Source organism: Mobula birostris, chromosome 7 (assembly GCF_030028105.1).
Source record: "Mobula birostris isolate sMobBir1 chromosome 7, sMobBir1.hap1, whole genome shotgun sequence".
NCBI classification, from domain to species: Eukaryota; Metazoa; Chordata; class Chondrichthyes; order Myliobatiformes; family Myliobatidae; genus Mobula; species Mobula birostris.
This window is the reverse complement of record NC_092376.1, coordinates 65959335-65983973: the sequence shown is the minus strand read 5'-3', so window position 1 is coordinate 65983973 and position 24639 is coordinate 65959335. Positions and strand designations below refer to the sequence as shown.

General features: G+C 38.4%; 1 protein-coding gene across 17 annotated transcripts in view; it reads left to right on the top strand.

The window, feature by feature from the left end:
- picalma (phosphatidylinositol binding clathrin assembly protein a) overlaps window positions 1–24639 on the top strand; it is a 173940-nt gene that overhangs the window by 91287 nt on the left and 58014 nt on the right. For 11 of the 17 annotated variants that reach the window (XM_072263339.1, XM_072263340.1, XM_072263333.1 and 8 more), the window contains exons 7-11: window positions 5300–5406; window positions 5500–5541; window positions 8612–8700; window positions 22996–23122; window positions 24209–24348. In XM_072263339.1, the coding sequence (XP_072119440.1) occupies window positions 5300–5406; window positions 5500–5541; window positions 8612–8700; window positions 22996–23122; window positions 24209–24348 (505 nt within the window). The remainder of the gene's footprint in view (window positions 1–5299; window positions 5407–5499; window positions 5542–8611; window positions 8701–22995; window positions 23123–24208; window positions 24349–24639) is intronic. The other 6 variants (XM_072263341.1, XM_072263334.1, XM_072263337.1 and 3 more) reach the window with 2 other exon arrangements.

Genomic DNA, 24639 nt, shown 5'->3' with positions numbered 1-24639 from the left:
AAGTCAGCATGGATTTGTGAAAGGAAAATCATGTCTGACGAATCTCATAGAATTTTTTGAGGATGTAACTAGTAGAGTGGATAGGGGAGAACCAGTGGATGTGGTATATTTGGATTTTCAAAAGGCTTTTGACAAGGTCCCACACAGGAGATTAGTGTGCAAACTTAAAGCACACGGTATTGGGGGTAAGGTATTGATGTGGATAGAGAGTTGGTTGGCAGACAGGAAGCAAAGAGTGGGAATAAACGGGACCTTTTCAGAATGGCAGGCAGTGACTAGTGAGGTACCGCAAGGCTCAGTGCTGGGACCCCAGTTGTTTACAATATGTATTAATGACTTGGATGAGGGAATTAAATGCAGAATCTCCAAGTTTGTGGATGACACGAAGCTGGTCGGCAGTGTTAGCTGTGAGGAGAATGCTAAGAGGATGCAGGGTGACTTGGATAGGTTGGGTGAGTGGGCAAATTCATGGCAGATGCAATTTAATGTGGATAAATGTGAAGTTATCCACTTTGGTGGCAAAAATAGGAAAACAGATTATTATCTGAATGGTGGCCGATCAGGAAAAGGGGAGGTGCAACGAGACCTGGGTGTCATTATACACCAGTCATTGAAAGTGGGCATGCAGGTACAGCAGGCGGTGAAAAAGGCGAATGGTATGCTGGCATTTATAGCAAGAGGATTCGAGTCCAGGAGCAGGGAGGTACTACTGCAGTTGTACAAGACCTTGGTGAGACCACACCTGGAGTATTGTGTGCAGTTTTGGTCCCCTAATCTGAGGAAAGACATCCTTGCCATAGAGGGAGTACAAAGAAGGTTCACCAGATTGCTTCCTGGGATGGCAGAACTTTCATATGAAGAAAGACTGGATGAACTAGGCTTGTACTCGTTGGAATTTAGAAGATTGAGGGGGGATCTTATTGAAACGTATAAAATCCTAAAGGGATTGGACAGGCTAGATGCAGGAAGATTGTTCCCGATGTTGGGGAAGTCCAGAACGAGGGGTCACGGTTTGAGGATAAAGGTGAAGCCTTTTAGGACTGAGATTAGGAAAAACTTCTTCACACAGAGAGTGGTGAATCTGTGGAATTCTCTGCCACAGGAAACAGTTGAGACCAGTTCGTTGGCTATATTTAAGAGGGAGTTAGATATGTCCTTTGTGGCTAAAGGGATCAGGGGGTATGGAGGGAAGGCTGGTGCAGGGTTCTGAGTTGGATGATCAGCCATGATCATAATAAATGGCGGTGCAGGCTCGAAGGTCTAAATGGCCTACTCCTGCACCTATTTTCTATGTTTTCTAAATGTTAATGTAAATCCTTTAATGTGATTGAAATCCAGAAATGGATGGCCCCCTATTATGGAAAACTTAATGATTCATGCTGGAGCTACTAAACCATATCTTTCTTAAATATATAAATTATTTTATATTATCTTTTGGGTATTATAATTTTAATACTTTTATTTTGGGTATTGTAAAAATTAGTGAATGGTTAGACAATGTTACCTTAATCTGATTAGTTAGTTTTATTGGGATTTAAGCTAATTACTATACAGCATTGTTAGAAGTTCATTAAATGCTGTGTCAACTTGACTAAACATTTTATATAGGCATTGAATTATAAACAAAGAATAATGTAAGACCTACTTAGTCCAGACACTACAAAGCAGAAGCAATGATTTTGCAATGTGGACTGATTGACAAAGCTTACACCATAACTGAGCTATTAGAGGTTTTATGCATCATCAAACTTGCATTTGATCTTGAATCTAGAGTTGTTTTCTGCTGACATTACTTAACCTGCTTGGGATGTAAATTAGAACAGTACAGCACAGAAACAGGCCCTTCAGCCTACAATGTTGTGCTGAACCAAATAAATTAGTAATCAAATGGCTAGCTAAACTGATTGCTTATGTCTACAAATGACTATATCCCTCTACTTTCCTGACATTCATGTACCTATCTAAACATCTCTTAAAAGTTCCTAATATATCTGCCTTCACTACTACTCCATGTAGTGCATTCCAGGCACCCACCACTTTGTGTTTTTTTTAAATAAAGAGAAGTCGCCTCTCATATGTCCTTTAGAATTACCCCATTTTACATTAAAAGAATGCCCTCTGGTATGAGACATATCAATTGTGGGAAAAGGGTGCACTCTGTCTACTCATCTAGACCTCTCATAATCTTAAAAACTTGAATCAAATCACCACTTAATCTCCTCCACTCCAGAGAAAACAATCCAAGTTTGTCCAACCTTTCTTTATGGTGTATGCCCTTTACTCCAGGCAGCATCCTGGTAAGTCTCTTCTACACCCTCTCCAAAGTCTCTAATTTCTTCCTACAATAGGGTGACCAGAACTGTATGCAATACTCCAGATGTGCCCTAACTAGAGCTTTATAAAGCTGCAACATAACTTCCTGACTTTTGATCTCAGCGCTTTGACTAATATAGACAAGCATGCCATATGCCACCTTAATCACACTATTAACCTGTGTAACCACTTTCACGGAGCTTGGACTCCATGATCTCTCCCCTCACCTTTTCACATTTCACCTACTAAGGTGTAGCACTTCACGCTTGGCTGGGTTAAACTCCACCTGCCATTTCTCTGCCTATATCTGCAACTGATCTACATCCTGCTGTATTCTTTGCCAGTCATTTATGCACCAGTCTTCATACCATCTGCAAATTTGCTAACCCATCCATCTACATTTTCATCCAGGTCGTTTATATACATCATAAACAGCAAGGGTCCCAGTTAAGATCCCTGCAGAACCCTAATTATAGATCTCTAGCTAGAATAATTCCCTTTCAACAACACCCTCTGTCTTGTATAGGGAAGCCGGTTCTGAATCTAAATGGCCAGTTCACCATCGATCCCATGCATGTTAATATTCTGGAAGAGCCTCCCATGAGGAACCTTGTCAAATGCCTTGTGAAAATCCATGTGGACAACACCACAGCTCTACCTTCATCAATCACCATCATCACTTCGCCAAAAAAACGCAATCAAGTTGATTAGACATGACTTGCCCTGCAAAAAAGTTGTGCTGGCTCTCCATAATTTGGCCGTGGCTCTCTAAATGCTCATAAATCCTATCCCTAAGAATTCTCTTAATTTCCTTACCACTGACATAAAGTTTAAAGTTTCCAAGGTAGCTCTAGTTCCCCCTTTGAACAATGGAACAATATTAGCTGCTCACCAGTCCTTCGTGACCTTGCCTGTGGCTACAGGAAAGATGTTGGTTGAGGCCCCAGCAATCTCTTCACTTGCTTCTCAATAACTTGGGATATATCCCATCAGGCCATGGGGACTTATTCACCTGAATGCTCTTTAAGAGACCCAACACTACCTCTAAGTTTACTTTGAAATGCCCTAGCATATTAATGCTATCGGCAGTGATCTCCCTATCCTCCATGTACTTCTCCTTGGTAAATACTGATGTGAAGTACTCATTCAGGATCTCACCCATATTCTTCACATTGAAGCAAATGTTTTGCCCTTTAACATGGAGTGGTCCAACCCTGAACCTAGTTAAGGGATGTACATGTTCCTAAAGTATGTATAGAATGCCTTGGGGTTCTCTTTAATATGATTTGCTAAGGACTTTTCATGACCCTCCTGCCTTTCCTAATACCCTTGAGCTCTTTTTCTCACTTCTTTATAATCATCCAGAGCTCTGTTTGATTCTAGCTTCCTAAACTTCGCATACTTTTCCTTTTTCTTGAGTAAATTCATCATCCCTCTTGACATCTAAGGTTCTCTTACCTTGCCTTCCTTGTCCTTCCTCTGAGTGGAACATGCCTGTCCTGTACTCTGTGTAGTCAGTCTTTAAGCACCCTCCACATGTCAGATATGGCCTTGCCAAAAACACTTGTTCCCAATTAACTCATGCTTGTTCTCTCTCCCCCCCCCCCCCCCCCCCCCACCGCCCCCATGCTCTCATAATTTGCCAGGTCTATATTTATCCTACCTATAGCTATCTTCAAACTTAAGTAGTTTCCTAACTGCTTACCCACTGAAAGGTCAGTCACCTGGCCAGGCTCATTACCCAACACCAGATCCAGTACAGCTCCTCCTCTTGTTGGACTTCTACATAATGATTTCAGTAACCCTCTTGAATACACCTAACAAATTCTGCCCCATCCAAACCACTTACACTGTGTTGACATCATTCATCTAATACTTTAATGGAATTTTAATAATGTACCTGTCCTACAATGCTGGGATACTCCTTTCATAATTTTTTTATTAGGAACTGCCTTACTCTTAGCAAGTCAGCATAGGCTTCCCTTGATTTCTGAATGCTATTTCGAGGGGAAGTGTATTCATCAAGCAAGTAAAAGGTTAAAGCATACAAGGCGCCTGAGGAACTCTGGGTGTTATGCAGCATCTATGGAGGTAAATGAACAGTCAACATTACCTTAGGATGATTGCAGTTTTGGCTTTTGAGGAAAGCCATTGAAAGGATCATAATGGTGGAAAAGAAGTTAAGTTCTTAATCATTAGACTAATGGAATGTAGGTGAGAAGTAACAGATGGAGTTTTGCTGTAATTGAGATTTCTGCTATTGCACATGTGTCCTGAAACTTACCAGTATTGGAGGTGAATAATGCTAGCAGTTCAAAATGGAATTGCTAGCAAGATCTGTCAGAATTTAGACATTAGTCTCATTTTGGGAGTAAGTCATAATAGTGGGCAATCTTAAATCTGTATTTGGACTACAAATTTATTCCAAATTTGCTCGTGATTGCAGTTTTCATATTATTGCAAGGAAGGATGATTACGGTTTGAAACAAATATTCTATTGCACATTCAGATGATGTACCTTGTTATTAGTGCTACTTAAAATTATTTTGGCCCTGTATTTCTCAAATTCCTTTCAGTAGCTAGATTCATACTGCAGTCCTTATGCAGAAATTTGTAATATCGTTCAAAATCTCGAAGTTCAAAGTAAGTTTATTGTCAAAGTATATATAGTTCACCATATACAACCTGGAGATTTGTTTTCTTAGAAGCATACACAGTAAATAGTTAAAAATGAGTGGGAGGTTTGCAGTGCTTAGGTTGGGATATAGTATTGTATTAGATGAAAATAGTAAATGGTTGTTCCCTTTGAGATGAAAGTTTTCTCAATATCAGATCTGTCTATCTAGTAACCTGGCAATGTAAGTTGAACAGCAATACCTAGCATGAGTATTTGTCAAGTCTGCGATCAGAGTTTGAAATGATGAGCTGACAGGGGAAAAAGTCAACTGTTGAACATTTAATTGTTATAATGTTTTGTATTTGCTAGAGAAATACTTCGATATGAAGAAAAACCAGTGCAAGGAGGCTCTTGATATATACAAGAAGTTCCTTACCAGAATGACACGGATCTCCGAATTCCTTAAGGTTGCCGAAGTAAGGTTTTCTGTGTGGTAAACTATGTCCTAAAAATATTTTTAATATTCAAATTATTTGTTGTTAACCATGTGTATTCTTTGTTAAACACAGCAAGTTGGAATTGACAGGGGGGACATACCAGATCTTTCTCAGGTAGGCATCTTTCTATGAATTGGGTGCACTTGCTGATGTCTTGAGTGTTCTAGTTACAGATGACCCTTTTTTTTTGTGTGAGTTGTGGGTTGCGTTCATAGAAAATGGTCAGTATTGTGGCCTTGAGTATGTGTCATCTACACAAGAAAATAGTTTCAAAAAAATCAAATTCCATGAGAAGAAGTTTTATTCTGTATCTCAGGTTTTTGAGTAGTGACGATTTTTTGTGAGTAAATTTCCATTACCCAATTGGCTGTAATATTGGATTGCCTGTATTTAGTTCCTAAACTTATTGTGATACCTCACAGTTGATATGATAAGTGAAGAATGTTGGAGAATTTGCATTCAACTCATCTTGAGTTTTTGATAAGTTGTATTCTAGTTTTAAATGCAAATTCTTTGAGCAGGTCCTGCATACTAAGCATACTATTTCCTTGGATGAATTGACAGACAGGGAGTTTCTACTAATTGCACTGCTTTGTTGGGCTTCAAGGTACTTTACAAATTATGCTGGGTCTTTTGTGTAGAAGGACTTAATAGGTATGAAATTGACAGAACTGATCTACCTAGATTTAACCAGAGCCTAAAACTATATATTTGTTAAGCTATTTCAAGTAATGTAAAGCTGTTAAAATACAGTGTCAGCTGTTAAATTAACACTGTATTTTAAGAGTTTTTTAAAAAAATGTTAAATCCATTTCCACCTTCATCAAGCTTGATGAGTTTTCTTCGCAATTAAACCTCTTAAACATAGGGGAACATTTAAAGGATTTAAAAATAAGTTTTAACATCACCACCTTTTTGTACTGATTACTGAAATAAAACTGTCCCTTATCTTTTTGACCTCCAATTAATGTAGGTATGATTTTACTCTTAAGATAACCCCTTCATTCCCAGGAATCTGCTGAAGAGACAAGTGAGAAAAGGTTCAGTATTGTAAATGCTTTGTGATTACAATCACTTTTGAAATGTAATCATTATTCTGGAAAATCTTTACAGTCTCTTGGAGTCATTTAAACTTCTGGAGATTGAATGTATTTGCCCATTACAAGACAGGAAAACATAGGAAATACTGATCTGGTCAGGCACCATCTGTGGAGAGAGAAGCATTTCTGGTCACTGACTTTCCAAAGTAGGGTAGCTCTGTTCCTTTCTCTACATGCTAAAAATTTCCAGTCCTTTCAGATTTTATTTCAGATTTCCACATCTACATTTCTTTGCTTTGAGTATATTTGCTTAACTGCTAAACAGCCTTTTTTTTTATTGCCAACCCTTTGCAATGAAAAAGTTACTTTGAGCAGGCTGGCTGAAGTAAATGCTGGTTTTTTTTCTTGCAATTTCAAAGATGTATTCATCTACCACTTTATTTTGTACGTATTGACATATTCATTTCATCAATGTCCCCTTCATTTCTTACTGTGCAGCCTGTTTTTGTTGTTTCTTCAGATTTGGTTTCTGCTCTCATTTAGCCCCATTTCCATGTCATTGCAATTGCAAAATCTTAAAAAAAAAAAAAGAAGCATGTACTTTTGATAAGGAAAAACAAAAGATGACACATTTATTTTAAATTGAAATGGGATAGTAATTGATCTTGAAATTATATATTTCAGAGGTTAAATTTTTAGCCAAATTTTTTAGACCATAAGACATTGGAGCAGAATTAGGCCATCTGGCCCATTTGAGTCTGCTCTGCCATTCAATCCTGGCTGACTGCTTTCTTCCCCTCAACCCCAGTTCCTGGTCTTCTCCCCATAACCTTTGATGCCATGTCCAATCAAGAACCTGTCAATCTCTGCCATAAATACACCCAGCGACCTGGCCTCCACAGCTGCACATGGCAACAAATTCCACAGATTCACCACCCTTTTATTCTATGTTGTAGTAGTATATTCACGTAATTAGTCATTAATGTTGCTTTCTATTTAAAATTGTGTCAACTAAAATGAAAACGAAAAGTGGTTTTCCAATCATGAATACATATTTTAAATGGTAAAAAAATACTGTCCTTGGGTTACGAGGGCCCAGCCTATGGAATCCCCTGAGTATGAATGAGCTTCTAGAATATTAAATGCACGTCCATTGTATGTACATATGCTTATTCCTATAAATGGCAGAACTGTTTTCTGCGACCCCCCCCCCCCCCCCCCCCAAACCTCCATCTCAGATTTTGGTAATTATTCCTCCTTAAGTCACACAAATGTTTTTGATGCCATCTATTGCAATACTGTGGACCTATGATTATTGTAAGATAATTACTATGCATTTTCTAATTTACAAGCAAAATCAACTTTGGACATTTTTGAAGATGAAACCTGTTTGTTATCTGGGCTCAGGCTGTATATTTAAAGTCAGTATAAAGGGAAAATCTTTGTTTTTGTTTTCCATTGTGCTTTAAAAGTTGGAAGCATTTCCTCATGATATGACTTAGCTTAGATTTTCCAGTTTTAAAGTGTTGCCTTCCAGATGACACTTCCTTACAAAGTTTGCCTATTGAGGCAAACATCTTCAGCTGTGGTGTACTGAAAATGTTCAATTTTAAATTTGTGTTATTTCCAATCGCTGCCAATTCATGTTTGAAATTTACAAATAATAGAACTAAGCATCTTTTCAAAAAATGTGTTTAATATTAGTTAATTGCAAAATGGGATTTCTTTTACCAGTGGGATTTCTTAAACCAGTGAAATGTGACCATGTGGAAAATTAAATTTATTTGGCACACTCGGTAACAGAACTTGATTAATTTTCATGATCAGTTTATAGTGGCTGCCATCTTGACAGAATGACTTATTTTAAATTGTTTTTTCAGAACATTTCCTGGCTGAAGGAATTGGAGTGTTAAAATTTATTATTAGCTTTTCTTTCTTACTTTCTTTTTGTATTTGCTCAATTTGTTATCTCTTGCACACAGGTTGTCTGCCCTGTTGGTGCAGTCTTTCATTGATTCTATTATGGTTATTGGATTTACTGAATACGCCCACAAGAAAATGAAACTCGTGGTTTTATATGGTGACATATATGTATTTTGATAAATGAACTTTGAATCTTAATATTACAGTTCTTTTCATCATAGGCACCAAGTAGCCTCCTTGATGCATTAGAACAGCATCTAGCTTCATTGGAAGGAAAGAAAGTTAAAGATTCTTCAACAGCTGCTAGCAGGTAATTTGCATTGAGTTAGACTGTTGAACTTTATTTATTAAAAAGTCACAATGAATGTGAAAGAATATGACAATCCATCTCTCAGGAGCCATTATTTCTCCCTTTATGATGCAGGTCCAGGAGCTGCAGTTAGTAATGCAGAAAGGGACCCTTTGATATAAACAAGACTGCCAGTGAGTTGAGATGTAAAGTTCTCAGACTTCGTCTCCACTGGCATTGCAAATTTAGCTGATCTTGTACAGTAATGACAAAGGCCATTTGGTTGTTATAGTTACAATGTTTTGTTAGTAAACTTGCATGCTGTATTAGTCCCTTAATTCCAGTAAAGAGTTAGTACGACTAATATCTCTTCCATTGCTGATTAAATAGGAATTGAGAGAGAAAAGTAGATACTCTTAGATACAAATTGAATCCTTCAGGCTTGCTATTTGCTTTCAAAATTCAAAACTCCAATTATTTTGAATAGCATTCTATTTAAGGCCTTGTACATATGAAAGCTGCAGTTTGTATCTTATAAGACCAGCCCATCATTGAACAGCAATGCATATCCATAAAAATATTGATATCTTTTAACCACTTGGTCCTAACTGATGCAGAAGAACTGGTTAGGAATTTCCTAGGGAGCTTATGAAGTTCAGCTTGTCAAACAGTGATCAATGGTAGTTGATGCAATTGTCTTTTAGGAAAAAATTGAACAAATTTGTCTAGCTTTCTGAAGGAGATTGGATTCTGGAAACACTTATCAATTAAGCATAGTAAGGTATTACAAATATAGTTAGTTGAAGTGACTTGTATAATTTTTCAAAGTCTTATCTCATCATTTGTTATTGCACTTTCAGTTTGAGCTTTAGCATTGAAATCTGTTCCACTATATATAGCATACTGTTCCAAGTTAAAATATCTCCATTGTAAAGTATACAGTTCCTTGAAAAAGTATTCAGCCCCCATAACTATTTTCATCTTTTACTGTCTTGTTTTCTACATTTAAAATGTGTTGAAGTTGAATTCTTTTGAGGTAATCTGCAAAACATTGTGCATCATGTCAAATCAAAAAAAATTCCAAAGCCTGTTTACAATTTACTAAAGATTAAAAACCAAAATTGTAAGGCTGCAGAACCAAACGAAAATGAAGACAAAAGAGCATTCAAGATGAGTCAGGGAAATGATAATAGAGAAGCACAAATCTAGGAAAGAGTACAAGACATCTCAAAGGCATTGAACATACCTTTGAGCTCCGTGCAATCCATTGTGAAACCACAGCCACACTGCCTAGATCAGACTGCCCCTCTAAACTTAGTCACCAGAAAAGAATGCCACTTGTAAGAGGTGAGCTGCAGAAGTTAGTAGATGCCACTGGAGGTCAAGTTCATGGCTCCACAATTGCTAAGGCCTTGTACATATAGGGTATTTATAGAAGAGTGGCAAGGAATAAGCTCTGTTAAATACAATAAAACATATCCTGCCTGCAAAGACGTTAGAAGATACTGTAAAGATGTGAAAGAAGGTCTTGTGGTCAGGTGAGATTAAAGTGGAACTTCTTGGCCTCAACACTGAGCAGTATGTGTGGCGTAGCTATTATGCTGCATATCAGCCAGGTAACACCATCCCTACTGTAACCCTACTGTAAAGTATGGTGGAGGTGGTATCATACTATGGTGATGCTTTTCAGAAGCAGGGACTGGAAATCAATAGGAATGTGAATGCTGCTAAGTAAAAAGAGATTCTTGATTAAAAACTTGCTATTGTCTGTCAGAAAGCTTAAACTGGGGAGAGACTGGGAGGCACTGCCTGAGCAACCATGGAGTGGTTTCAAATGAAGAAAATTGATGTCCTTGAGTGTCCCAGTCAGAGTCCTGACCTTAACCTGATCAAATAACTCTGCCAAGACCTCAAGATTGCTGCCCACTGCTGCTCCCCAACTAACCTGGCACAGCTTGAACAATTTTGCATGGAGGAATTGGCAAATATTTCTCCATTGTGTTGTGCAAAGCTGATAGAGATTTATTTAAAAAAAAAACTACTGCCTGTAATTGCTTCATCTCTAGTTGCAGCTACTGACTTCTGCAGCTCACTGAGAGTGACAGTGGGCATCACAGTTGGCACTCTCTTGCATGCCATTCTTCTTTGACAAGTGAGTTTAGAGGGGTGACCTAACCTCAGCAGTGTGGCTGTGGTTTCATGATTGCACTGAGCTCCAAGGTATGTTCACGGAAAGAATACTTGTGAACTGCTGACATTTCAGTTTTTAATTTTTTAGTTTATCATGGTTTATCATGTTCCCTGTTTTTTGGGGGGGCTCTACTATGGGGGGAAAAGGAGCATGTGCTTCACAAATAAAAATTCTCAGTTAAATTGATCAGTATCCCTGGTTGTATACTTATTTATGTGAACAAAGGGTTGGGGGCTGAATACTCTTTAAAGGCACTGTAAATTGGAAAATAAATTGGGGAAACTCCACAGGATCATAACTAGTATATCATTGCTCTTAAAGTACCGTTATTTAAGAGGTGTTAAAGAAACAAACAGGCATCTAGTAAAATAGTTGTATGGATATAACCTTGTTGAAAATGCATCTTGTGGAGCAGTTCTCATTTTAGTTTTTCTGTGATGAGCAAGCACCCTGAAATTAATACTTTTTCTAAACAAAAACTTGAGCCCAGTGTTGTATCCGTGAAATAAACTGGGATAGGAAGATAAGTGGAATATTACTTTTAAGTCATTATTTGGATTTGAAAACGCAGTACCTCAGTCATTATTAAAAGAGAGATTTTCAAGTTCACACACTATGCTTGCATTGAGGCATATGAGTGCCTCAAAGCCATGTGTGAATTGGTTAACTTACATTTTGAACTTTTTGCATGCTCTGCTTCAAGGATGTAGTAAACTGTCTGAATGGAAAATATTTGATATCCAGAACGTGTTTGAGATAATGATTGAAGTGCATATCAAACAAACTACTTTAACCAGTATATACCAGTATATAGAGCTAAAGGGAAGTAGTCACCCCTAAGTTGCAGGAGGTAGGTACCTGGGCGACTGTGAGGAAAGGTAAGAGGTATAGGCAGGCTGTGCAGAGTACTCCTATGGCCGTTCTCCTCAATAATAAGTATACTGCTTTGGATACTGTTGGGGAGGGTGCGGGGGAATGAACGACCTACCGGGGGAAAGCCCAAGCGACCTGATCTCTAGCACTGAGTCTGCCTCTTGTGTCTCAGAAGGGAAGAGTTGAAGAGAAGTGCAGTAGTGATGGGAGATTTCATAATTAGAGGAGCAGATAGCAGATTCTGTGGACAAGAAGGAGATACCCAGACGGTACATTGCAACCTAGGTGCCAGAGTCAGGGATGTCTCGAGTTGGATCCACTGTGTTCTAAAGAGGGATGGTGAACAGCTGGAAGTCGTACATAGTGGTATTAACGACATAGGTAGGAAAATGGAAGTTTTGAGGAGAGAACATAGGGAGTTAGGTAGAAAGCTGAAAATCAAGACCTACAGGGTAGTAATCTCTGGATTGCTGACTTTGCAGCGAGGTGCTCATGGAGTGAGCTGTATTTTGGGGTTGCTCCATACCATTTATCTTTTTTACATGTAACTATTATTTACTTTACCTATACCTACACTAAACGATTTATACTACAAATATATCATTGAACTTCAACTTTTACTTACTGAAAATGCATACCAGCGAACGAGAAGTTAAAAACGGAAAGGACTCTGGCGGGAACGGAAAAAAAGATGGTGATTCTGAAGCATCGAAGGAAGCTCCACTAACTGCTGAAGCAATGAAGAAACTTCTAGATGATACAGTTAATCAAAGGCTTGCCGTAATTGAAGGTGTGGTGAAAACGACTCGATGATCTTAAATCGTTCAGACGTGAAATCGTTCAACAACAAATTAGAATCGCGGAACTAGACGAAGATGGCCACAAAAGGGATCGAAAAATTGAAGCTCTTGAAAAAAATTTAACTTCGGTAACTCAACAGCTGGAGCGCCGTCAAGCTAAGACTATTAATCTTGAAAATCACTCTCGACGACAGAATCTGCGATAATCGGTTTTCCTGAAGATGTTGAGACGGGAGATCCTGCTAAATATTTTTCTAAATTGTTAGTGGATGTGTTTGGTCCAGGTATATTGGAGGAACCCCCGCTGTTAGACAGCGCACACCGTTCTTTATGTTTTAAACCGGAGAAACAGGCCAGACTGGGGCCAGTCATCATTTGGTTTCATTATGTTTATGATAAGGAACAAGTGATTCGAGGTGCTCGGCAGAAAGGCACGACTGAGTTTCAAAGTTTTAAATTTCAAATTGAACATAATCTATTACTATCATCGTCAATTGAAAGTCAATTAACTAAAACTAAGAGTCAATTCTATATACATGGTGATAAAACTGGGAAACTATTGGCCAATCAATTGAAATCGGCCTTGGTTAAGCAACAGATTGTTAAGATTCGTAAACAAGATGGCACTTTGACGGTTGACCATGACGAGATAAATCCTTTCAAGAATTTTATACCTCCTTGTATCAATCAGAATTTCCTGATGACTCCACTATAATGCATGAATTTTTAAAGATATTGAATCTTCCAAAATTATCATCTAATGAACGTTTAAAACTAGACCTACCTATTACGGTAGAGGAAATAAAAAATGCTTTCGATGAACTCAGGTAAAGCACCTGGCCCAGACAGATATACAGTAGAATTTTTTAAATTTTTCTCCACTACACTGACTGCTTGGCTATGTAGAACTTTTAGGGATGCAGTATCTATAGGTAAATTACCACAATCTTTTTATCGAGCTTCTATTTCCCTAATTCTTAAAAAAGATAAGGATCCGACTGAATGTAGGCCTATATCTTTGTTGAATGTGAATTCTAAGATTTTTTCTAAAATATTGGCAATGAGATTGGAGAATGTATTACCTCAAATTATTTCTGATGATCAGACTGGATTTATTAAAAATCGTTACTCTTTTTTTAATATTAGCTTAATGAATATTGTTTATACTCCTTATCCCAGTATTCCAGAACGTGTTATTTCATTGGACACTGAGAAAGCCTTTGACAGACTTGAATGGGCATATTTATTTAATATCCTCGAGAAATTTAATCTTAGTCGGATATTTATATCTTGGATTAAACTGATAGATCTTACTCCTTTGGCTTCGGTATTTACTGATAATCAAAGATCTCCCCTTTTTCATCTATTCCGTGGTACAGGTTTCCCCCGCCATCCGAAGGTAGAGCGTTCCTATGAAACGGTTTGTAAGCTGGAAGGTCGTAAAGCGAAGAAGCAATTACCATTAATTTATATGGGAAAAATTTGTGAAGGTTTGCAGACCCAAAAATAACCTACCAAATCATGCTAAATAACACATAAAACCTAAAATAACAGTAACATATAGTAAAAGCTGGAATGATATGATGAATACACAGCCTACATAAAGTAGGAATACTTTTCCACAATCATTGCCGCATTGTTCTCTGTAGCGAAAATCTCACGCAAGCGCTCTTGGCAGAAACATGGCGCAAGTGCTCTCCAGTAACGTTTAAGCTATGAAGCTGCCAAATCATACCAAATAACACCTAAAAATACACAGCTGATATAAAGTAGAAATAATGTACATACAGTGTAGTATCACTTACTGGAATTGGGACAGCGTCAAAGCACACTGATGATGGTGTGTTAGGCTGAGTCGTTGGAGGTTGGGGTGGTGCAGTGGCCCCCACCCTCCAGGCAGCGAACCGATACCGATTGGTGAAGCATGCAGCAGTACAGCAGTGGCCGGGATGCATCCAGCACATCTTTAAGAAAAAAGCCGAAATAAACAAGCTAATTAATTAAGTGCCGCCCGGCATGCAATCGGCAATCGCTTCTGATCTGGGCTGACATTTACGTGCCAGGCGGCACCTAATTAATTAGCTTGGATATTTAGGATTTTTTTCTTAAAGATGTGCTGGGTGCTTCCTGGCTAGCACTGCATCCTCCACGAATTGGTATCTGTCCATGGCCCGGGGGTTGGGGTGGTGGGACACTGGGGTGTCATCTCGTCTTCTGTTTTCATCAGGGCAGGCAGCTCATCTTCTTCGATGTTGAAGGCCGAGGTTCGTCATCTGCTGCGGCTGATGTGGAAGGCTTGCTTGACTGCTTAGCCTCGTGCATTTTTAGATCATACAGTTCTTTGTAAGCACTCAAACCATCCTGCAAATATGCCCTAAACTGACGTACCCTTTCAAAATTCATACTTTTCTGCAATAATTGTTGTCAGTTGCAGCGAAAATCTCACGCAGTTGCTTCACGTTCAGTTCCTGGAGGAGTTCACTTTTGGTCCGTTCGCTACTGCATTCGGTTTCAATTGTTATTGTTATAGGTTTTTCTGATATAGGTGCCCCGCACTTTTCGAACGTTCGCTTTACGAAAGACCTACATTAGTACCCTGCTTTCGCTTTCAGAGGGTGTTTTCACTGTTACGAAAAAAACTCAGCGCGTGCCCCAAGCAGCCACTCTCCCCGAATTCGGAACAGCATTCTCGCCAGCATTGCTTTAACACGAGCCTGTGAGCAGCTGTTTGCAAGATGAGTTCTATGGTGTCGGAAAAGCCTGAAAGAGCTCGTAAGGGTGTTACACTTAGCGTAAAACTAGACATAATTAAGTGTTTTGATCGTGGTGAACGAAGTAAGGACAAAGTGAGTTCGGCTTGTGGAAGCTGACGAAGATGATGTTGAAGAGGTTTTGGCATCCCATGACCAAGAACTGATAGATGAAGAGCTGATGCAATTGGAAGAGGAAAGGATAACCATCGAAACCAAATGAGTAACGATAAAGTACTGCTTTAATTTTGAAAGGGTACATAGGCTTAGGGGATATTTGCAAGGTTCTTTGAGTCTGTACAAAGAACCGTATGATAGAAAAATGCGCGAGGCTCAGCAGTCAAGCAAGCCTTCCACATCAGACACAGTAGACGACGAACCTCGACCTTCGACATCGAGGCGGGCAGTCATAGGAGGAGATGAGCTACCTGCTCTAATGGAAATAGACGACGAGATGACACCCCAGTGTCCCGACACCCCAACACCCAGGCTGCGGACAGATTTGTGGAGAATGCAGCAGTAGCCGGGAGGCACACAACACATCTTTAAGAAAAAAGCCGAAATAAACATGCTAATTAATTAGGTGCCACCGCACATGTAATTGTCGGCCCAGATCAGAGACGATGCAATTGGCACTGATCTAGGCCGACAATTACGTGTCGGGCAGCACGTAATTAATTAGCATGTTTATTTTGGCTTTTTGCTTAAAGATGTGCTCGGTGTGTCCCAGCTACCGCTGGACCCCTGCGTGCTTTGCGGCAATGTATCGGTTGGTGGCCCGGAGGGTGGGGGCCACTGCACCACCCAGCCTGCGACGACTCAGTCTAACACACCATCATCAGTGTGCTGGATGTCTTCCCAATTCCGTTAAGTGATACTACACTTTACAAACATTATTTCTACTTTATATCGGCTGTGTATTTTTACATGTTATTTGGTATGATTTGGCAGCTTCATAGTTTAAAGATTACTGGAGAGCGCTTGCTCTGTGTTTTTGCCAACAGCGCTTGCGTGAGATTTTCGTAGGGAGATCTGTGCTGGCAATGATTGTGGAAAAGTATTTCTACTTTATATAGGCTATATATTTATCATATCATTCCTGCTTTTACTATATGTTACTGTTGTTTTAGGTTTTATGTGTTATTTGGCATGATTTGGTAGGTTATTTTTGGGTCTGCGAACGTTCACAAAATTTTCCCATGTAAATAAATAGTAATTGCTTCTTCACTTTACGACATTTCGGCTTATGAACTGTTTCATAAGAACACTCTACCTTCGGATGGCGGGGGAAACCTGTACCTTAGAACCCCTCTTGCAAACGGCTGCTCACAGGCAAGTATTTAAGCAATGCCGGTGAGAATACAGTTCCGAATCTAGGGGAGAGTGGCTGCTCGGGGCGCGCACTGCCTTTTTTCGTAACAGTGAAAACACTTTCTGTTAACAAAAACAGGTAACTGATGTTGGTCTTTCGTAACAGTGAGGTTTTGTAAAGTGAACGCTCGAAAAGCGGGGGACACCTGTACTAGGCAGGGCTGCCCTCTTAGTCCACTACTATTCGATATTGCCTTGGAACCTCTAACTATTGCTATTCGTGACTCCTCTAATTGGCATCACCTGTGGAAATGAGACTCATAAATTATCACTATCTGCAGATGATTTATTATTATATATTTCGAACCTGGGGAAATCTATTCCGGCAGTATTAACTTTGCTTGCTCAGTTTAGTAGTTTTTCTGGTTATAAATTGAATTTAGGTAAGAGCGAACTTTTTCCGTTAAATATGCAGGTTCCCATTTATAGATGTTCTCCATTCTGAGTGACTACTGACTATTTTACTTATTTGGGAGTTAAAATTACGAAGAGACATAAGGATCTATTCAAGTTCCACCTTTTACTGTCAATTAATCGGGTTAAACAACTGATTACTAAGTGGTCCCCATTGTCTCTATGACTGATTGGCTGAATTAATGCTATTAAAATGATTATTTTACCTAAATTTTTATATTTATTTCAAACGATACCAATTTTTATTCCTAAATCCTTTTTTGATACTATTGATTCTAAAATTTCCTCTTATATATGGCAGAACAAAAATCCCAGATTAAGTAAAAAAAAATATTTACAGAAGTCCAGGAAAGATGGTGGTTTAGCACTGCCTAATCTAAGATTTTATCCTGACGAAGGGTCTCGGCCTGAAACGTCGACTGTACCTCTTCCTAGAGATGCTGCCTGGCCTGCTGCGTTCACCAACAACTTTGATGTGTGTTGCTAAGATTTTATTATTGGGCAATTAATATTTGATATTTAATATATTGGACACAAAATTGGAGTATAGTTGCAAGCCCATATTGGGTAAACCCTGAAGGCTGCTCTGTAGAAGGGTTCTCTTTAGCTTCCATTTTAGGAACTTCACTTCCTTTTGTACTATCTAAATTGAATAAACAAATGGTTAATCCAATAGTTAAACATACATTATGAATATGGTTTCAATTTCATAAATTTTTTGGTTTGAACAAATTTATATTATCAAGCCCTATTATATCTAATTTTTTTTTTCAACCCTCGGTTATGGACCAAGCCTTTTTGATATGGAAAACGAAAGGTATAACATGTTTTTGTGAGTTATTTCTGGATAATTGTTTCATGTCTTTTGAACAGTTATCTAAGAAATTTGATTTGCCTAGATCCCATTTTTTTTTTTAGATATTTACAAATAATTTTTTTAAATACGATGTTGCCTACCTTTCCGACCTCATACCCTACTGATATCATCGATAAAATTTTAGGTTTAAATCCTCTTCAGAAGGGATTAATAACATCTATCTATGATATAATTATGAAATTACTGCTAGGTATATCTGATAAAATTAAAAATGAATGGGAAAGGGAACTTCAACTTTGCCTACCTATAGAGAAATGGGATAAAATTTTTCAATTAGTCAGTACTTCCTCTATATGTGCTAAACATACATTAATACAATTTAAAGTAGTGCATAGAGCCCATATGTCTAAAGATAAATTAGCCCGTTTTTATTCCCATATAAACCCTATTTGTGATAGATGTCACTCTGAGGTGGCTTCTTTAACTTGTATGTTTTGGTCCTGTACTCTTTTGGAAAAATATTGGAAAGATATTTTTGATATTATCTCAACAGTTCTGTGTTTTGACTTACAACCCCATCCTATTACGGCAATTTTTGGATTGCCAGTGGTAGAACATAGATCTTTATCTTCCTCAGCCTGTCGAATGATTGCATTTGTTACTTTAATGGCCAGAAGATCTATTTTATTGAACTGGAAGGAGACCAATCCTCCTACTACATTCCAATGGTTTTCCCAAACTATATTATGTTCAAATTTAGAAAAAATTAGAAGTGATATTTTTGATCCTTTGGTTAAATTTGAAGAGGCTTGGAAACCATTTATTCAACATTTTCATATGATGTAATTTGACCTTTCTGTATCCTTACTAACTTAAAATATATGAATAGAGAAGCGGAGTTGATGACGTTACTGAACGTGTTCGACTTAAGATATTGGTCTAGCCTTGTTTTGTTCCATTTGCTTTTTTGGGTTTGGTATTTAGTTTTTTGTTTTTTGCGGGGGTTTTCTTTGTTTTTTTCTTTTTATTTCTTTTTTCTCTATGATTACATCATGCGTTTGGATGTTTATTATACTTGTGTTATCTGAAATCTTTTCTGTATATGTTTATTAACAATAAGATTATTCCAACCTCTTTGTATCAACATTGTTATTTTGTTTATAACTTTGGAAAAATTAATAAAAAGATTTAAAAAGAAAGTAATCTCTGGATTGCTGCTTGTGCCATGCACCAATGAAGGTAAGAATAGGATGATTTTGCAGATGAATGTATTACTGAGAAACTGTTGCAGGAGGCAGGGTTTGAGAATTCTGGATCTTTAGAAACTCTTCTGTGGAAGGTGTGACCCATATAAAAAGGAACAGATTACACCTGAGCCCAAGGGGAACCAAAATCCTTGCAGGCAGATTTGCTACAAGTGTTCGGGAGAGTTTAAATTTGGCAGGGGAATGGGAGCAAGAGTGATCGGGCCAAGGGTGAGGCAGTTGGTATACAACTAGATGCAGTATTTAATGAGACGGTGAGAAAGGACAGGCAAAATTGCAGTCAGTGGGATGAGCTGCAATGTAGGAGGAGGACAAAATTGTAAAAGGTGATGAATACAGGACTAAAGGTGTTATACTTGAAGGCATGCAGTATACGGAATAAGGCAGATGATCTTTACAGCAGTTAGAGTTTGGCAGATATGATATTATGAGTCATTATTGAAAGAAGATCATAATTGAGAGCATAACATCCAAGTATATACATTGTATCAAAAAGATAGATGGGTTGACAGAGGAGATAGGGTGGCTCTGTTGGTTAAAAAAATAAATCAAATCCTTAGAAAGAGGTGACATTGGTGTAGAATCCTTGTGAGTAAGGTTATGAAACTGCAAGGGTAAAGTGGCCGTGATGGGAGTTACATACAGGCAGTCGCCAAGATGTGAGATACAAATTACAACAGGAGATAGAAAATGCATATCAAAAGGGCAATGTTGTAATAGTCATGGAGGATTTTAATATGCAGATAGATCAGGGAAAATCAGGTTGGTTCTGGAACCCAAGAGAAGGAATTTGTAGGATACCTACGAGATGGCTTTTTAGAGCTGCTTGTGGTTGAGCCCTTTCAGGGAATGGCAATGGATTTGGTGTTATATATCAAGCCAGATTTGATTAGGGAGCTTAATGAAAGGGAACCCTTGGGAGACAGTTATCATGAAATGATAGAGTTCATCCTGTAGTTTGCAGAGAAACTAAAATCGGATGTATCAGTATACAGTGGAGTAAAGGGAATTACAGAGGCATGAGAGAGGATCTGGCCAAAGTTGATTGGAAGAGGACACTAGCAGGGATGATGGTAAAACAGCAACAGCTGGAGTATCTGGGAGCAATTTGGAAGGTGCAGGAAAAGATACTCTACCTCCCAAAGATGAAGTGTTTTAAAGGGAGGATGAGGCAACTGTGCCGGACAAGGGAAAGCATAAAGGCAAAAGGGAGGTCATATAATATAGTAAATATTAGTTGGAAGTTGGAGGATGGGGAAGCTTTTAAAAATCAACAGAAAGCAACTTAAAAAAAAAAAGGCATAAAGAGAGATGAAAAATGAAGGTAAGATAGCCCATGGGTGTAAAAGAGAATTCCAAATGATTTTTCAGATATATAAAGAGTAAAAGAGAGATGGGAGTGGCTATCAGACTGATAGAAAATGATGCTGGCGAGGTAGTAATGGGGGACAAAGAAATGGCAGATAAACTTAATAAGTACTTTGCTTTAGTCTTCATTGTGAAAGACATAAGCGGAATGCCAGAAATGTGAGAGAGTGTCAGGGAGCAGAAGTGAGTATTGTTGCTATTACTAAAAGCTGAAAAGTCTGAAGGTAAGTAAGTCATCCGGACCATATGGAGTACACACTAGGGTTCTGAAGGAGGTAGCTGAAGAGATTGTGGAGACAATAGTAATGATCTTTTAATAATCACTAGATTCTGGAACAGTTCCGGAGGACTGGAAAATTGTAAGTGTCACTCCTCTCTTCAAGAAGCAATGGAGGCAGAAGAAAGGAAACTATAGGCCAATTAGTCTGACTTCAATGCTTAGAAGATGTTGGAGTCTATTATTAAGGATGATGATTCTGGGTACTTGGAGGCACCTGACAAATTAGCCAAAGTCAGCATGATTTCCTTAAGGAGAAATCCTGCCTGACAAATCTGTTGGAATTCTTTGAAGAAGTAACAGGCAGGATAGACAAAAGAGAGTCAGTGGAAGTCCTGACGAAGGATCTCGGACTGAAACATCGACTGCACCTCTTCCTAGAGATGCTGCCTGCAACTTTTATGTGTGTTGAGAGTCAGTGGATGTTGTTTGTTTGGATTTTCAGAAGGTCTTTAACAAGGTGCTGCACATGAGGCTGTGTAATGAAATAAGAGCCCATGGTATTACAGGAAAGATACTAAGATGGATAGAGATTGCCAGGAGGCAAGGAGTGGAAATAAAGGGCCTTTTCTGTTAGTTGCAGGTGACTGGTGGTGTGCCGCAGGTGTCAGAGTTGGGACCAATTTTTTTTTTTCACAATATGTGTCACTGATTTGGCTCAAGGAATCGATGGCTTTGTTGCCAAGTTTGTGGATGATATGAAGGTGGATGGAGAGGCATGTAGTGTTGAAGAAGCAGGGTGCCTACAGACAGACATTGGAAGAATGGGCAAAGAAGTGCCAGATGCAATATAGTGTAGGGTAGTGCACAGTCATGCACTTTAGTAGAAGGAATAAAGGTGTGGACTATTTTCTAAATGGGGAGATTATTCAAAAATCAGATGTGCAAAGGAATTTAGAGTCCTCTTGCAGTTTCCACAAAGTTAACTTGCAGGTTGAGTCAGTCTTAAGGAAGACAAGTGTAATGTTAGTATTTATATTGGGGGGACTACTAAACAAGAGTAAGGATATAATGCTGAGGCTTTGAGGCATTGGTCAGACTGCATTTGGAGTATTATGAGCAGTCTTAGACCTCTTGTTTAAGAAACGATGTGCTAGCATTGGAAAGGGTCTAGAGAAGGTTCACAAAATGATCCTAGGAATGAAAAGGTTAATATGAGGAGCATTTGATGGCTCTAGGCCTGTACACACTGGAGTTTAGAAGAATGAGGTTCTCAGTGAAACTTATTGAATATTGAAAGGCCTGGCGAGAGTAGATGTGAAGAGGATGTTTCCAATTGTGGGAAGTCTAGGATTAGAGGGCATAGCCTTAGAATAGGGAAAGGCATCCATTTATAATGGAGATGATTTTTTCTTTAGCCAGAAGGTGGTCAATCTGTGGAATTCTTTGCCACAGATAGCTTTCCAGGCCAAGTCATTGGGTATTGTTAAGGATGTGCTTAATGGGTTTTTAGTTCATCAATAGTTATGAAGAGAAGGCTGGAGAATGAGGTTGAGGGGGATAATAAATCAGCCATTTTGGAATGGCGGAGCAGACTTGATGGGCTGAATAGCCTATTTCTGTTCCGATGTCTTGTGGTCTAATGTTCAAGCTGCGTCTTCCAGTCTGGTGTTGAGAATCCTGTCACTTTGTACTTTGTAGGTGGCAGAGAGAGTTGGGAAATTAAGGGTTGAATCACTCGCTAGACCGCTTAGTGTCTGGTCTGGCCTGTTAAGAATTGCCACATCTATTATGAGGAGATGCACAAGAATGTTGACGATGAGGGAAGTGTTACTGTGTATCCCATGGGAAGTTGAGTAAATGGTTTGCAAACTTTTAATCATACTTGGCATGTGACATCTGTTCATGCCGAAGTTTCATAATACCATTTGAATTTTTAAAAAATGAGTACAAGTTTTATATCCACATTTTTGTTCGAGTGGGCTAGACTTAAGAATGCATATATTGATTTGTTACACTTGCTCATTAAATATAAGTGTTTCTTCGAACTCTTGAGAAACTAAAATTCCTCTCATTTGGGTTAATTTTTTTCTCAACATGAATTTGAAGAATTCAGTCCTAAAATACAGTTTTTTAAAACTATACAAAATATGCAAGTTATTATGGTTTTGTTAAATCCTGAAGACTTGTTATTTGTTTTGCATCAATACTTTCAGTTACTCATTTTTATACTTTCTCTTTATTTCTCAGGGCTAGCACCCTTTCAAATGCAGTCTCATCACTTTCTAATACTGGCATGTCACTTAGCAGAGTAGATGAAAGGGAAAAACAAGCCGCTTTGGAGGAAGAGCAGGCCCGATTGAAAGCACTGAAGGTGGTGTGTTGTGTTTTTGCTTTTCTTTTACTTTAATATTGTTCTAGCTGAATTAAATTTGAAGGTCATGTTACTTAGAACTTGTGTACTTATGTTCAGACATGAAAATGATGTATTGCCTTTTATTAATCCATTGTACAATCATTTTCAATTCAATATGCTGTTTTCCTTGGCTTTGTTTACCATGCTGAACCCCCTTGCCCCTACTACCAGACTCTACATGACCAACCCATTTCTTGTGTTTCAGCCCTCTCTTTGTGTCCTCCAAGTTTATTCTCCATGAAATCTATTCCTACTCCTGTGGCCCTACATCTCGTTAAACTACAGACTACTGAACCAATCCAATTTTTTTTCTCTTGAATATTGTGCATATCATAGTAGATAGTTCTTTCTTTGCAACTTGTTATCCTTAGTTTCAAATCCTTCACCAAACTTCCTTCAAATACCTGTTCTTGGCCACTGTTTTTGAGTTGCTACTACTCTATTGTCAGCTACCCTCTTTCTGTTAATTCCATGAATATCTCCCAAGTCCATGCTGATCTTTGTATCTGTGTATTGAGTTTCTAACTAGGCATCAAAATTTGTCCCAAGATAGATTGCTGAAACCACAATGATTTTGACAATAATGTTTTGCATTTTCATGCAGCCTTTGGTATAAAGGGCTCTTTGTATCCATATTAGTGGGATCACATTAGATCATAATCTATACTTAGATTTTTCAAAGTTTCTTGCACTTCTTAAAATTAAAAATTGTGAAGTTCCCTAACAAAATCAGTATTAAGTGATTTACTTTACATTGATGTGAATTGTTGTCAAATGTAAAAGACTTAAGATCCAGAGCAGCAGACACAAAATGCTGGAGGAACTTGGCAGGTCAGGCAGCATCCATGGAAATGAAGAAACAGTTGACAGTTTGGGCCAAGACCTGTCTTAAGAACATCATACATTTAATATAGTGAATTGTTCTGAAAAATTTCCTGTTGTCCAAATGTGTATAAGTCTACATGGAACAGCTGGTTTTTGTGATTAGTTTTGGTTGATTAAAACTTATTTTATGTCTGTAAAATAGTTGGAGTTGTTTTCTAACAGGAACAGCGTTTGAGAGAGCTTGCAAAGACATCCTATCCATCTTCTGGAACTACAGCAGCATCACCCAGTTCTACTTCAGGTGGAAGTATCAACACAACAGCAGCCATAGACCTCTTCTCTACCCCTAGCTCTTCCAATAGGTATGAAGTTAGCAGCTGCAATTTTTTTCAAGGTTAAAGGTGGCTGCTCAATTTGACTGAGGAAGTAAAGTTTACAACAGAACTTAATATTGCAAATGCAAAGATATGGCTGACGCTGGCAAACTGAAATAAAAACAGTGCTTAATTACTCAGCAGTGCAGACTGAATTTGTGGTGTGAGAAATAGTTACTTTATCAGATCTTTTTTCAGAACTGGCAAAAGGAGATCAGTGAGAGAGCTAGAGGGGGAAATGTCAAAGTGTGAGATTAAGAACCTGCCTGTTGGAAATCT